This window comes from Lutra lutra, chromosome 14, assembly GCF_902655055.1.
Source record: "Lutra lutra chromosome 14, mLutLut1.2, whole genome shotgun sequence".
Classification (NCBI taxonomy): Eukaryota; Metazoa; Chordata; class Mammalia; order Carnivora; family Mustelidae; genus Lutra; species Lutra lutra.
In genome coordinates this window covers 63,715,210-63,731,726 of record NC_062291.1, presented here as the reverse complement: position 1 = coordinate 63,731,726, position 16,517 = coordinate 63,715,210, and the positions used below count along the sequence as shown (strand labels likewise).

The 16,517-nt window shown below is 40.5% G+C and overlaps 1 protein-coding gene across 2 annotated transcripts in view; it reads right to left on the bottom strand.

Moving 5' to 3' along the window:
• SLK (STE20 like kinase) overlaps positions 1 to 13,303 on the bottom strand; it is a 64,595-nt gene extending 51,292 nt beyond the window's left edge. For both annotated transcript variants that reach the window (XM_047702135.1, XM_047702136.1), the window contains exon 1: positions 12,954 to 13,303. In XM_047702135.1, coding sequence (XP_047558091.1) covers positions 12,954 to 13,103 — 150 coding nt within the window. In that variant the 5' untranslated portion in view covers positions 13,104 to 13,303. The remainder of the gene's footprint in view (positions 1 to 12,953) is intronic.
• Between the last annotated feature and the right edge of the window lie 3,214 nt (positions 13,304 to 16,517).

Genomic DNA, 16,517 nt, shown 5'->3' with positions numbered 1-16,517 from the left:
ACTAAAACATATTGACAACTGTGTGATAGATAGCTGATAAAAATCTGCACAGATCACATAGTTGTAAAAACAGAAAACAGAGAACCCAAAAGGCAATTACAAAAAAAATTTAAATGACAAAGAGTACACTTCTGAAAATTCATTCAAGAAAAATAAAGGTGTTTACATGGCAAAGATCATTTCCACACAAATATTCTCAACACTAAAATTATAAAAGACCAAAATGCACCAGCCATTAAGGTAAGAAACTCACCATGAAATGTACAAGAAAACAGAAAGCCAGCATGTTAAAGTTATTTTTACAGTCCAAAGTTTCAGCTACCTCTTTAAAATATAAATATATATGTGCTAGGAATCTGGACTTCATGTGATATTGATTAAAAGGCATAATATTTAATAAATGCCAAATAATTTTCACAGTATAGTATAAGTAGTCACCTGCCTGAAAGGAGACTTTCTCCTTTCATAGAAAAAAGGAGAAAAAAAAAATGAATGAATATATAGAGGGAGGGAAAAATGTGAAAAGGAGAACTATTAAGTGAAATAAAATAATGGTGCAAAGTTTTTAAAAGTATGACCCAGTATATGCGGGTCCATTTGTGACAACATAAATGGACCTTGAAAGCATTATGCTAAGTGAGGTTAAGTCAGACAGATAAAGACAAATACCATATGATCTTACCTATACGCAGAATGTAAAAACAAAAAACCAAGCTCATAGATACAGACAACAGACCGGTGATTGCCAGAGGCAGGGGGTAAGGGGTGGGAGAAATGGGTGGAGGAGGTCAAAAGTACCAAACTACCAGTTATTAAAAAAGCCAGTCATAATGATGGAATATACTGCATGGTAACTATAGTTAACAATGTTGTACTGAATTTTTTTTAAAGATTTTATTTATTTATATCACAGACAGAGATCACAAGTAGGCAGAGAGGCAGGTAAAGAGAGAGAGGGGGAAGCAGACTCCCAGGGGCTCCATCCCAGGACCCTGGGATCATGACCTGAGTTGAAGGCAGAAGCTTTATTTATTTATTAATCCACTGAGCCACCCAGGCGCCCCTGTATATTTATTTTTTTTAAAGATTTTTATTTATTCGACAGAGAAAGAGAGCACAAGCACGGGGAACAGCGGAAGGAGAGGTAGAAACAAGCTCCCTGGAGCCCGATACAGGGCCTGATCCCAGAAGGACTGCAACAGAAGGCAGCCGCTTAACTGACTGAGCCACCCAGGTGCCCCTGCCCTGTATATTTAAAAGTTCTAGAGGGGTGCCTGGGTGGCTTAGTTGTTAAGTATCTGCCTTCAGTTCAGGTCATGACCCCAGGATCCTGGGATGAAGCCCCACCACATCCTGCTCCCTGCTCAGTGGAAGCCTGCTTCTCCCTTTCCTCCTTCCCGTGTTCGTGTTTCCTCTCTCACTGTCTCTCTCCTGTCAAATAAATAAATAAAATCTTAAAAAAAAAGAAAATTTTTTAAAAAGTTGCTAAGAGACTAGCTCTTAAAAGTTCTCATCACAAGAAAAAACGTTTTTGTAACTATGTAAGGTGACAAATGTTAACTAGACTTATTGTGATCACTTTACAATATATACACATATGGAATAATTGCACTGTACACCCAAAACTAACATAATGTTATATATCAATTACACCTCAATTTAAAATGTTTAATAATAAAAGTACTTACTTCACCTAGAAATATTCAAACCTACAGAGAAAGTGAATGAACTGAACACTGACCACTGATATTAACCCTCACCAAGTCACCAACTATTAACATTTTGTCACATCTGGTACTCTGGCTCTCATACACACACACAAGCATACATACACATATATTTTACATATAGATATGTACACACAGACACACACATACAGGTATTTCTTTTTTACTATACCATATGGAAAGTAAGCTGCACTTCAATTTCCAAAACTTCAGCATGTGTCCACCAAGAACTAAGCCATTCTCCAACATAACCACAATTATCATGCCCAAAGAATTTAACATAGATCTAATATCTAATATTATTCCATATTCAAATGTCCTCAAATGTCTTCACTTTTTTTTTTTTTTTAGATTTTATTTATTTATTCATTTGACAGACAGAGATCACAAGTAGGCAGAGAGGCAGGCAGAGAGAGAGGAGGAAGCAGGCTCCCTGCTGAGCAGCAAGCTCCTGCGGGGCTCAATCCCCGGACCATGAGATCATGACCTGAGCTGAAGGCAGAGGCTTTAATCCACTTAGCCACCCAGGCGCCCTGTCTTTACTTTTTTAAAGATTTATTTATTTATTTATTTGAGAGAGAGAGAGAGAGAGAAAGAGTGAGAGCACACATGAGGGGTGGGGCAGAGGGAGAGAATCTTCCAGACTCCCCACTGAGCGGGAAGCCCAAACAGAAGGCTTGACCCCAGGACCCATGACATTAATGACCTGAGTTGAAACCAAGAGTTGGATGCTCAAAAGACTGAGTTGTCCTACCTCAAATGTCTTTAAAAAAAATCCTTTATTGTTAACATTCTTTTTTAAAGACTTTATTTGACAAAGAGAATGAGTAAGAGAGATAAGAGAAGCAGGGGCAGAGGGAGAAGCAGACCCCATGCTGAGCAGGTGGCCTGACACAGGGCTGGATCCCAGAACCCCAGGATTGTGACCTGGATCAAAGGCAGGCACTTAACTGACTGAGCCACCCAGGCGCCCCTAACCTTTTATCTGTAGAATGTCCATTATCTGGATTTGTTTGTTCTTTATATTAGATTTAAGTTAACTATTTTTGACAAGAATACTACATTAGGTGATTATATATTTCCTATCGAATTACACCAGAAAACACATAATGACAGTTTGTCCTATTACTGGTCATTAACCTTATTTGATCACTTAAGACAGTACACACAAGATCTCTCTAATGTAAAAAGTACCCTTATAGGGTGATACTTTCAAACCATGTATATAAATCCTGCTCCTCCAAAACTTTTCACACAATGATCTTAGCATCTATCAATAATCTTTGCCTGAATTATTATAGTAAGGTTGCAAAACAGTGGTTTTTCTAGTTTTATCAATCTGTGTATATTAACTACCATTCTTCTATTAAGTTACTATTTTGTCATTGATTTTTTTTTGTTCAAACTATTGTGAATCTTTGGTCTGTCCCCATTGGTTTTTGAGCATGTCCTTGCTCTGGCATATTCCAGGCTCCTTTGGGGAAAAAAGGACTAGTGGGAAGGCTTTCACACTTTTCAATTTTATCATTTCTGTACTTTCCTACGCTACACCTGGATGAGCCATTTCAATGAGCTCTGGTTCTTTTTAGTGGGGAATGGTATTTAGAAGCCAAGAGCTAGTTCGGCACCCGGCTGGCTCAGATGGTAGAACATGTGACTCTTAAACTCAGGGTTGTGAGTTCAAGCCCCATGTTGGGCACAGAGCCTACTTAAAAATAAATAAAACTTAAATAACAAGGGACGCCTGGGTGGCTCAGTTGGTTAAGCAGCTGCCTTCGGCTCAGGTCATGGTCCCGGCGTCCTGGGATCGAGTCCCACATCCGGCTCCTTGTTTGGCGGGGAGCCTGCTTCTCCCTCTGCCTCTGCCTGCCATTCTGTCTGCCTGTGCTTGCTCTCTCTCTCTCTGACAAATAAATAAAATCTTTAAAAAAAAAAAAAAAAAAACCTTCACATAACAATAACACATAGGACTTTGATTCACATTTGGGACGCCTGCGTGGCTCAGCTGGTTAAGCGGCTGCCTTCGGCTCGGGTCATGATTCCAGCGTTCTGGGATCGAGTCCCGCGTCGGGCTCCTTGCTCGGCGGGGAGCCTGCTTCTCCCTCTGCCTCTGCCTGCCTCTCTGTCTGCCTGTGCTCATTCTCTCTGATAAATAAATAAATAAAATCTTTAAAAAAAAAAAAAAAAAAAAAAAACTTAAATAACAGATATTTAAAGTCCCTTTAAAAGGAAAAAAAAAAAAAAAAAAAAGAAGAAGCCAAGAGCTGGGAATACCAGTCATAGTATAATTATTTGTAGGCCACTTCAGAAAGAATAGAAATATGTGTGTGTGTATGTGTGTATGTATATTTATTATCTGAATAACTGAAATTGCAAATTCAAAAATCAACGTCACGGAGTTCATCCTCATCTTTTCCCTATTCCAAGTTTCTAACTCCTTTCTCCCAGAACTTCAACCCTAGTTTCTAAAACATCAATATATCAACTCATTTGCTCTATCCTATAATATATACAAAGGTAGTTTCAGAATTATATTAATATAACTACTAGTAACAAACCTATTTAACAAGAATTCTTTCCCATTTGGGAAGAAGAACTGGTGGGGAAGGCTTTCATTTTTTTTTAATTTTCTCATTTTTGTATTGCTCAAAAATCTAACCATATTAATATCCCCTTGAGTTTGTTTTTTTTTTTTTTTAAGATTTTATTTATTTATTTATTTGACAGAGATCACAAGTAGGCAGAGAGGCAGACAGAGGGGGAGGGGGAAGCAGGCTCCCTGCTGAGCAGAGAGCCCAATGTGGGGCTCGATCAGGGTCCGGATCATGGATCATGACCCCAGCCGATGGCAGAGGCTTTAACCCACTGAGCCACACAGGCGCCCCTACCCCCTTGAGTTTTTAAAAGACTGCTAACAAAAATTATCTGGATGGTAAAATTTTTTTATATATTCTTTATACTTTGCTATACTTTCAAAACAATAGCATTTAAATATCTGGAAATGATAAATATACTTTTTTTTGTTTTTCGGGTAGAAATGGAGCCTCATATCAATCCATAGAGAAAATTAAATTCCAGATGAATTAAAAGTAAAATTCTTTATAACTGAACTATTAAAAAGTCAAGAAAAATGTATAAATATTTACCTAATTTCTGGGTAGGAAAGATTTCTCTTAAGCATGAAAGCAAAGAAAAAACAAGAACAAAGTAACACACTGACAGATCTTCTAGATTAAGGAATATTGTATGTCTTTATATCAAAAAAAGCAGCATAGGGGGCACCTGGGTGGCTCAGTGTGTTAAGCCTCTGCCTTCAGCTCAGGTCATGATCTCAGGGTCCTGGGATCAAGCCCCACATCAGGCTCTCTGCTCAGCTCAGCGGGGAGCCTGCTTCCTCTTCTCTCTCTGCTTGCCTCTCTGCCTACTTGTGATCTCTCTCTCTCTCTCTCTGTCAAATAAATAAATAAATAATCTTTAAAAAAAAAAAAGGCAGCATAAATTAAGGTAACTATAAACTAACAGCAGCATCTGTGATAAAGTATTCATTTCCATAGTACATAAAAAGTACTTTCAGGGACACCTGGGTGGCTCAGTCAGCCTTCAGCTCAGGTCATGATCCTGGGGTTCTGGAGTCGAGCCCCGGAATAGGGCTCCCTACTCAGTGAGGAGTATGCTTGTCCCTCTCTCTCTCTGCCTCTCCCCCCAACCAGTGCTCCCCCCGCCAAATAAACAAAATCTTTAAAAAGTTAATAATAAAGTACATTCAAATCAACAAGAAAACACTCTATTAGAATATGGATAATTCAATTATTTTTTTAAATGTGTACTCTCTCTAGAAATCAAAGAAATGTAAAATGAAATAAACTGATACTTTGCTCACTGAAAAACCAAATAACTTTTTTTAAAGAATAAGAACACTGAATTCAGGTTAAGGAAGAAAGGCACAGAAATAGACCACTGTTGGGCTGTCTTAACAGGTAGAACTCATGTACACATATAAAAGTACACACAAAAATAATCTGGAAGTATATATATGAAACTGGTAATAGGTACAACTATGGATATAAAAGAAGGAACAGTAACTAGAGTAATGGTCAAGAAGACTAAATTTATTTCTAGTAAGTTAATTTTTATAATAAATAGACATTCTTTATTGTATAATTAAAAATTAATTGAAAAATAAATTTGCAAAAAAAATGTACACAACCTTTCTAGGGTAATTTCTTTTTTTTTTTTTTAAGATTTTTTATTTATTTATTTGAGAGAGAGAGAGACAGTGAGAGAGAGCATGAGCGAGGAGAAGGTCAGAGAGAGAAGCAGACTCCCCGTGGAGCTGGAAGCCCGATGCGGGACTCGATCCCGGGACTCCAGGATCATGACCTGAGCCGAAGGCAGTCGTCCAACCAACTGAGCCACCCAGGGGTCCCTCTACAGTAATTTCATAGCAAGTATTAATAAATGATTTTTATTTTGCCCTAACAATTCTACTTCTAGGAATTTGTCCTAAAGAAATAATTTATACCATGTATATGGACACTTGATATATGATGGAGGCAAAAGCAGTAAGAAAAGGATAGACTTTTCAGTAAATAGTGCCAGGATAACTGGATACCTATACAGAAAAAATTAAACTGTTGAGCAAAAAAAGCTAGACACAAAAGAACACATAAATAATCACATTTATATGAAGCTCAAAATGCACCAATAACTTGCAGTAGTCTAGGTAAGAGGTAATGACAGTTTTGAATAGTACTGTGACAGTGAAGAAAAAAGATAATTCACGAAATATTTAATAGAATTAACAGGCCTTGGTAATTACATTGGGTTTGGTAGGTAAGGAAGCAGAAGGTGTTAAGAATGACCTCCAGGTCTCTGGCCTATGTAACTGGTAGATAAAGATGTCAATTACTGAACAGAGAACATAAAAGAAGCGAATATGGAGCTGACATCAAGAGTTCAGTTAGTTTGTATTTTGGACCTGTTTAAGAAAACTGTGGGATATCTAAGTGGAAATCTCTAATAGATACTTGGATACTTGCATCTAGAATTCAAAAGGGAAGAGGTCCTGGAATAGAGACATAAATTGCATTTAGACGGTAACTGAAGCCACGAGAGAAGATGGACTCTCATAGGAAAAGAAAAAGAAAACAGGGCCTATACCCAAGTCCTGTGGTAGCCCAATACTTAAAAGTCAAAAAAGGAAAAAGAGCCAGCAAAAGTTCGAGGAGTAGACACAGAAATGGGAAAAACATAAAAAAATGTGGTGATCTAAAAACCAAAAGATGAGCTTTTTAAAGAAAAGGACTGGTCAAATGTCTCAAATGCTTCTGAGAATAAAAGTATGGTGTAAGTATCCACTGAATATAGAAACATGGGAAATCCTGAGACCATAGCAAAAACCATTACCTAGGGGGTTGATCCAAATAAATAATATAAAAATGTCACAGAACCAAAGGATATGGGTTTTTGGATTGAAAGAACTAACCAAGAGGCCAGCAAAATGAAAAGCACAGGGAAAACCTGTATCAAAGTTTGTATCACCAGGCGCCTGGGTGGCCCAGTTGGTTAAGTGACTGCCTTCACTCAGGTCATGATCCCAGAGTCCCGGGATCAGGTCCCACATTGGGCTCCCAGGTCCACGGGGAGTCTGCTTCTCCCTCTGACCTTCACCCCTCTCTCTCTCTCTCTCAAATAAATAAATAAGATCTTAAAAAAAAAAAAATGTATCACCATGAACAGGGAGGGGATTAAAATAAATCTTAAAAGCTATGATAAGAAAAAGACCACAAAGAATCACAAAACAAAATAGCATGGGGCTCTTTTTTTTTTTTTTTAATTTAAGATTTTATTTATTTATTTGTTAGGGAGAGAGAGAAGAGAGAGCGCACACAAGCAAGGGGAGGGGCAGAGGGAGAGGGAGAAGCAGGCTCCCCACTGAAGAGGGAGCCCCGAGGCAGGGCTTGATCCCAGGACCCCGAGTCAGATCACGACCTGAGCCAAAGGCAGATGCTTTTTTTTTTTTTAATAGTTTATTTATTTGGCAGACAGAACTCACAAGTAGGCAGAGAGTGGGGGGAGAGCAGGCTCCCTGCTGAGCAGAGAGCCTGACAAGGGGCTCAATCCCAGGACCCTGAGATCATGACCCGAGGTGAAGGCAGAGGCCTAACCCACTGAGCCACCCAGGCACCCCACCAAAGGCAGGTGCCCCAGATAAACTTATTTCTGAACTAGAATTCTATAACCAAACTATATATCAAACATAACATTATAGTAAAGATGTATTCAGAAAGACAAAGTTTTTTTAAAAAGTACCTTCCCATGGATCCTTTCTCAGAAGACTAACTCAATACTATATAAAACCAAAACAAACAGGAAACTCCAAAAGGAAATACAAAGCATTTAAGGCACTCTTGAAGTGCCTGGGTGGCTCAGTCAGTTAAGCATCTGGTTAAGCGTCTGCCTTCAGCTTGGGCTGTGATCTCAGGGTATGGGATTGAGTCCCACATTGGGCTCCACGCTCAGTGGGGAGCCTGCTTCTCCCTTCCCCACTGCCCCTCTCCCTGCTCATTCTGTCTTTCGCTCACTTGCTCTCTTTCAAATACATGAAAATTTAAAAAAAAAAAAAGTGTCCAACTTTTGACTTCAGCTCAGGCTATATCTCAGGGTTGTGAGATCGGGCTGTCAAGGCTCTGTGCTTCAGCAGGGAGTCCACCGAAGATTCTCGCCCTCTCCCTCTGTCCCTCCATGTACTCATGCTCTGTATCCTGCTCTCTTTCTTTCTCTCTCTCTCCCTGCCACAAATAAATAAATCCATTAAAAAAAAAAAAAGACACTCTGGAAGCAGTTTGAGCTCCCAACACTTCTAGGAAGAAAAATTATAATCCATTATTGAGAAATACTAAAAAAGACCTAGAGGTAAAACATACGCATAAATAGGAAAACTCAATATCAGAGATATTTTTTCAAAATTGATTTATAATTTTAATAAAATCTCTCCAAAAAGCACAGTAGGGTTTTGTAGAACCTAAGCTAATTCTACAATGTACATGCAAGCACTAAGAGCCAAAGATACTGTTGATGAAGTTAGATACTGTTGATGAAGAACATGGGGAAGTTGTCTTCTAGCAGAGGACTTATTTTAATGCTTTCCTAACTAAGTAAGAAATGGTACAGAAACAGATCAATGGAAGAAAATCGAGATCACAGAAACAGATGTTATATAATAGGACCCTGAAAAGTAGTGAGAAAAAAAAGTTTACCCCTACTGATGGGTTCTGGGATAACTGGGCATTCAGACAAGGTAAAAAAATGAAATCAGAACCCTACTTCAAACCATTTATAAAAACCTATTCAAGGTGAACTGGAAACTTAACTGTTAAAGGCAAAATCATAAAGATTTTAGAAGACAATACAAGGGGTTATCTTCGTGATCTCAGGTTAGGAAATAATTTCTTAAATACAATACAGAAAGTATTAACTGAAACAAAGAAACTGACAAATTGCACCACATTAAAATCAAGAACTTCCTATTCATAAAAGGGCACCATAAAGAAAATGAAAAGACAAGTCACAAAATAAGGATATATTTAGTAAATGGTTAAAATCCAAAATACACTACAAATAAACAAGAAAAGGGCATCCAATAGGAACATGAATTAAAAACGTGAACACAAAAGAGGAAATCCAAATTGCCAATAAGCTTATAAAAGAATTACTTAGTAGTCAGAGAAAGATGAATTAAAACCATAATGAAAAACGTCACATCAGATTGTCAAAAATTAAAAACTCTGACAATAGAGGCGCCTGGGTGGCTCAGTGGGTTAAGCCGCTGCCTTCGGCTCAGGTCATGATCTCAGGGTGCTGAGATCGAGTCCCGCATCGGGTTCTCTGCTCGGCAGAGATCCTGCTTCCCTCTCTCTCTCTCTGCCTGCCTCTCCATCTACTTGTGATCTCTCTCTGTTAAATAAATAAATAAAATCTTTAAAAAAAAAAACCAAAAAACTCTGACAACACCAAATGTGGAAAAGAAGATGCAGAGCAAGGAAATACTCATACACTCCTGGTGGGAATGTAAATTGACAGTTTGGTATCACTAATGATATTAAAGTTACACTACTCTATAACCCAGCAATTCTCCTCCAGAGTTAACTCTTAGCAAAACTTTATATAAATACACCAGAATTGTGTATAACAGCCCAAAACTGGAAAGGAATGATATATCCATTAATAGTACAATGGTAAATAATGGTGATATAATCATAAAATGGAATCCATGCAAAATGGAAATAAACTACAGCTGTAGGTGATAAAGATGAACCTCACATGCGTATTTCACTATTTTTTGAAAAAAGGCACATGCCCATCAGGGCCATAAAAAGAATCACTTTCATCCCGCACACAGTCAGGAATTCAGTATCTATTCAATACATGATTTTATGTCAATCCAAACATAAAAAACTGTGAGAGATATTACGTATCTTCGTTCATAAGTCAAATAATACTACATTTAAAAGAGAAAATAAATTTAAAATAGTGAAGATTTTTCAGGCAAGAAAGTAACTGTTACAGTTGAATAGTGCTGAACGGAGTCGAAGGAATACAACTGTATGACAGAAAAATGTTTCAAATAAACTAAATATGTACATGAGATGATTGCCTGTTCACCATTGATCTTTCTAACAATTACTAGTAATTATGAGCAAATGACAGAATCATTTTAGAAACAGTTTTCTACTACATACTACTACATGCAATATTAAGGTTTGCTAGCTTGTTCCTCCACAAAAAGGAAGTTTATAAATTTAAAATGTCTAGAGATCTTGGAAAACAAAAAAACTTTTAGGAAAAAGGCAAAACAGGCCAGGTAAGCTTAAATTTTAAATTTTCTTAAAAAAAAAAAAAATCTCAGAGCCCATTCCTTGGAAGTACAGAATAGTGAAATGAAAAAGTAAAATGCAAAGAACACATACTCTTTAAATTATCACCCTAAAATAGTAATCAAGCTCACAAATATTATCTTTACCACAATTTTGTAGTGTTCAACTACATGGGGTAAGCCTCTTATTTTTTCAGAAAATTTTCAATTGATGTTTCACTATAGGAAGATATGTTACATTTTGCAGAAAGTGTCATTTAAAAAATGAAATCCCCACAATCTGCCTGTGCCATGGGAAAACAAGAAAATGGTTTACTATCTTTGTAGGCCCCTTTTCCTGTCTCATCCCGTATTTTACTTTTGAGCTCTTAATGTATTAACAGTATTCCTACCACTCGCTGAGCCCTTTCCACATGCCTTACATTTATTCCTTTAATTCTCACACACTGACAAGCAAGTCTTACTGATGAGAAAAGTGAGGCATTGAACGGTTAAGGAACTTGTCCAAGGTCACAGGCTGCTATTGAGAGAGCCCACATACATAGTCCAACTCCAGAGCCAGTGTCTTAATACTACACTGTTTCTATTTGATAAAACATTTATACCATGAAAACTGCCCATAATCACCTACCGCCTTCTAACTACTGGATTCCATATGCCCTGAGGATTTATTTTTGCCTTTCTTAGATAACTGCATACTCACGGTATCATAATTCATGAAGGAATCTAAACAAATGTTTAGGGAAATGCAGAATTTTCCAGCTGAGAAAATGAAGACCCACAGAAGTTAAGTGTTCTGTTCAAGACCACAAAGCTTGTTTGTGACAGCCAGCACTAAAAGACAATTCTCGACTCCCAAAAGTGATCTTCCCACAGCACTAAAAGCTCTTCCTGTCTTACTTAGACTATACTGTAAGCTCTTGCTGCAACCCAGACTCTACCCTCCACACAAACACTGAAGTTTATTTTGCCAACGTTGACAGCATAGGAGAGCTTCCATAACATTCACATGCAGGTAACAAACATTCTTTCAATCCAACAGATACAGAGATGCACCATGTGCTCAGGCAATACATGAATATCACACAAATGTGTATCATAATTCTGGGCCCTAGTTTTATCATTAACTACAATATGTAACAAGTGCTATAGTAGCCATGTGACAACATGTTTTGAAAGCACACAGAGAGGAGTGGCTATTCCAGCTTAAGTGAAAAAAATAAGGACTGGGAGCTGTGACAGGCATTTGAGGCAGGGCAAAGGCAGAAGTGTGATGATACTTAGGAGAAAAATGTTATCCTTTCCACCAATGGACATTAAGTAAAAAACAACAGTAAGTACAGGGTCAGAAGATGAGAGTTCAAATCTAGACTGTGACTTAAGTGACTTTAAAAATTTTCTGAGTCTCAGGGTCTGGGGGTGGGGGGCCGAATTATGTGAAAGTGACTTAAAAACTGCAAAACCCTGTACAAAAATAAGTTATTTATGTTTTCACTTCTAGGCAACCCTGTGGGTCCTTCCTCCTGAACTGTGTCTCATAAAAACCTCGCCCTTCAGGATGAAAATATTCCAATGACATCATTCATATACTGCTTATGAAGTAACAAACAGTTAACGCTAATCCTTCACGTTGAGACATCAAAACTCAACTGAAATAAATACATATAAAAATATGTCTGCGAATATGGGTATTTTTAAAATTTCTTATGCACCAGTATTGACTTCTAGTCAGTGACTGCTGTAATTATATTTAGAAACTAGTACCAGATGCAGGTTTTCTTCTGGAAAATTTCTATCAGAAATTCCATTCCGTTTTATAGCATGCTGTCAAGCAACCAACTGAAGAAGAGCCTTGCAAGCAGCAATCACTTTGCTCTCATCCAAGGAGACTGGCTGTGTATTAGCCATAGATAAAACCAACTACATGCCCCTGGACCCTAAAAAGGGAACTGCTTTAGTCCAGGCATACATAAATGAATGCGAACGGCTACAGACAAATATAAATCCACTGAAAAGCAAACCGAGTTTCGATTTTAAAAACCAGACCCCCTCCTTTAAATTAACGAACACCGTCGTTTCCTTTAAAGTTTGACAGAGGCGACTCTATAACCCTGCCTCCTTTTAGCTATCAGTCTCAACTACAAACAGGCCCCATTTTGTTCAACCTTACACCCTCCGGTCTTAGCGACTCCTTGGATGAGAACCTCAATAAAGTTCTAATGTACCTTTACGAAGTCAAAAGAAGGGGCAAGAGACGGGAAACGGACCCGGCGAGCGAGAAATCCTCGTGCCACTCCGGACCAGGGGCAGTTTTATCTTACAAGTGCAACTTCCCATTTTCTCCTTCTTACCTTGTACACTTTTCCAAAGGCTCCGTCCCCCAGTTCTCCTATAATTTCCCAAAACTCCTCGGGGTTCAGATCCCTCTTCACATGTTCGTATTGCTTCTTCTTCTTCTCGCTCCCCAACTTGAAGATCTTACGGAAATTGAAGAAGGACATTTTTCCTCCTGGCAGAGTTCCTTGCACTTAAGGACTAAAGGCAACAATAAAAGGCAAAGTTTCTCCTCCCTCTTCTCCGCGCGAGCCCGGCGGGCGGGCGGCGACCGCCGGCGCGGGCTTTCCCGGCTCCCGCCGCTCCAGCCGGGCCGGGCCCCGGGAGGGCGGGGCGCGACTCCGGCTCCGGCCCTCCGGGCGAGGAGGGGGGGCCTTTGCGGGCTGCACGGGCGGCCCCTCCGCCGAGCCCTGCCCGCGTGCCGCGCAGGTGGGCCCTCGGGGGGCGGCACCTGCCCGGACGCTAGTCCCCACCCGGGCCTGCCCGACGGGTTCGAGCGGTCCGGACGTCAGCGGTCGCCGCGGCTTAGGCCCGTGTCACGGCGAGTCTCCTGGGGCGGCGACCACTCCGCGCGAGGGACTCGGCCGACGGCCCCCGAACCGGGCAGTCGACAGGCCGAGCTCTCCCGCCTCGGGCCACTAGCCCAGGGTCGCCTCTGCAGCCGTCTGCTCCCGCCGCGCGAGGCCCGCGCGTCCCTTCGGCTCTGAGGCGCCGCCGCCGCCTCGCTCGCTCCCCAGCCCACACAGCCTCGTCCTGGAACGCGCGCAGACGCCGACGCCGCAACGCGCCCGCGCTCCCTCGGCCGCGCGCCCCGCTCACCGCGCGCTCGCGCGGGGGCGTCCCCTCTGGCCCCGCGCACGCGCGTTGAGCTCTGCCTTGTGGCGGCGGGGAGGGGCTTGCAGGCCGCCTGGAGGGGCTTGCAGTAGGGGCGCCGGGGCTCCTAGCCCCTTGACGGTCGCTCCAGGTTTGCCCTCCAAGCCCCAGATCCTTGTCAGCCCACCGCTCTGGTGGCGTTGCCGGGTGGACACGACCCTGTTGGTTGTGCTAGCCGATGTGGCCTCCGTTGTGGATCTGGAAAATTTATGTAAAGAGTGAAAGGGGAGCTGATGTTTGGGGCCCGAAGGTGGAACTTTTCCTCTCTAAGGGGTCCCAGAGTGTTGTGAGAAGGACGTCTGTTTTGTGGCTGGGAGCTTGGGAGCCAGAGCTTGCCAGCTCTGTGACCTTGGGCGGGTAACCTCTCCGAGCTTTAGTTTCTTCATGGTGAAATGCAGACCCGGGAGAGTTGTGGCGAAGAATAAATGAGGCAATTGATCTAAGCCCTTAACATGCTGCCTGCACAGGCAAACGCTGTTTTCGTTCTTGCTGTTGGTACAAGTGTGCCGGTAAGAGAGCCATTGATACATAAATACAGCTTAAGCGCACTTCTCAAGTGATGACCGCGACACTCCCTTGAGGGTCATCCACCTTCTCCTATCCACTTCCACAGTCGTATCCCTGGTGCCACCCTTCGTGACTCCATCTGAACCACTGACTAAGAACTAAACTTCTTGACCTGGCTCCGGCCCCCTTGGACAGCCATGTGGGCGTTGGCTGGAATCAGCCGCTGGTGACCTGCCTTCCCCTCCTCCCGCAGAAGAGAGCTCTTTCAGGGCAGTGATTTGTTGCTCATCTTGGTATCCAAGAACCTGGCAACATTCCTGACATATAATGGGAAGGCAGATAGATCCCTGGAAGGAAGGAAGGAAGGTAGGTTGGTTATCAGAGCAAATGTTGTGTTGCTATCTATATAACACCCACCCCCAACCATTTTGCCCTCCAGCCCCAAAATGGCATAATAAACTCCTCTTTCAGTGAGGTTATGATGATTTTGTTTTTCAAGATCCCCTTGTCTTTCAAATAGTTTTATTGAGGTATAATTGGCATGCAATAAGTTGCATGTATTTTAAATAAACATTTAATGTTTGGAAAAATGTATACACCTGTGAAAACAATACCATAACCCATTCTAATTAGTGTCCTTTATGTAGGTGGCATTGCATGTAAAGGTAACATGCTCATTATGGAAAATTAAGAAATGCGCAAGGAATAAAAAGCACTGTAATTCTACCATCCAGAGATAACCATTGGTAAGATTTTATTATACATACAGTATTTCCAAACAGAATTTTTTGGCTGTGCATTAGCTTTTTTTTTAAACCAGGATAAAATTGTATTGCATATAAGAGTTTACATTCTGTACTTTTCATATTCCAGTATTATTAGTAATTATTTTCTTCCATCATGAGATATTTAGATTACTTAGAACTTTTCTCTGTTTTAGATAAAACACTGATAAATACTTTTGTTCACAAATACTTTTCCACATATTTGATTATTTCCTTGGAATAAATTGCCAGAAGTAGATTTGGGTCAAAGGGTATAAACCTGTTTCCTATTTTTTGTTGTTGTTGTTGTTGTTCTTTTCAAAACGGAAAACCCTTTACTGTTTTCTCAAATTAAAAGAGAGCAAGCATATCCTTGTTGTAAATTAATTCAAATAATACAGTAATTATAAACTACAAAGCTGCCTGTCATTCTCTCCTCCCGCTTTCCCCTCCCCAACTTCACCTCCATCCTGACACTGTGATATTTAAGCCTATGAGCATCAGGAAACTTTGGGGGTAGGTGTGTAACAAAAAAGTTCTAAAACTGGATGGTGGTCATTTTTTTAAAGATTTATTTATTTCAGAGAGAGCACGTGTACATACACAAGAGCATGGAGAGGGACTGAAGGGGAGGGAGAGAATCCCAAGCATACTCCCCACTGAGTGCACAGTGTGAAGATGGGACCCCCACAGGCCACCAGACCCCACAACCATGAGATCATGACCTGAGATGAAACCAACAGTTGGATGCTTAACTGACTGCACCATCCAGGCACTCCTGGATTGTGGTGACTATTGCACAACTCTATACATTGACTAAAAATGATTCGATTGTACACTTACAATGGGAAATTTTATGGCGTATAAATTAAACCATAATAAGGCTGCTTTTAAAAAGTTAGATAGACTTATACAGATATATTTAACCATATTTTTCTATGCATACACTTTTTTTTTTAAAGATTTTATTTATTTATTTGACAAACAGAGATCACAAGTAGGCAGAGAGGCAGGCAGAGAGAGAGGGAGGAAGTAGGCTCCCTGCTGAGCAGAGAGCCTGATGAGGGGCTTGATCCCAGGACCCTGAGATCATGACCTGAGCCAAAGGCAGAGGCTTTAACCCACTGCGCCACCCAGGCATCCCAATGCATACACTTTTTAAATATAAAAATAGTATCCAGTATGGATCATGGACATCTTTCCATGACAAATAGATCAGTCTAATCCTTTTTAATGGGTGCAGGGAGTCCCAGTGTACAGCTCTACCATAATTTATTTAACCATTTCTTTACTGTTATGTGTATAGGTAGTTTCCAATTTTTGGACATCATAACACTGCAGTGAGCATGCATGTACAAACATCTTTGTATTTTATTTGTGTATTACATTTCCTTACTACAAAATTCAAGTGGAATTGCTGGGTCAAAGACTATATTA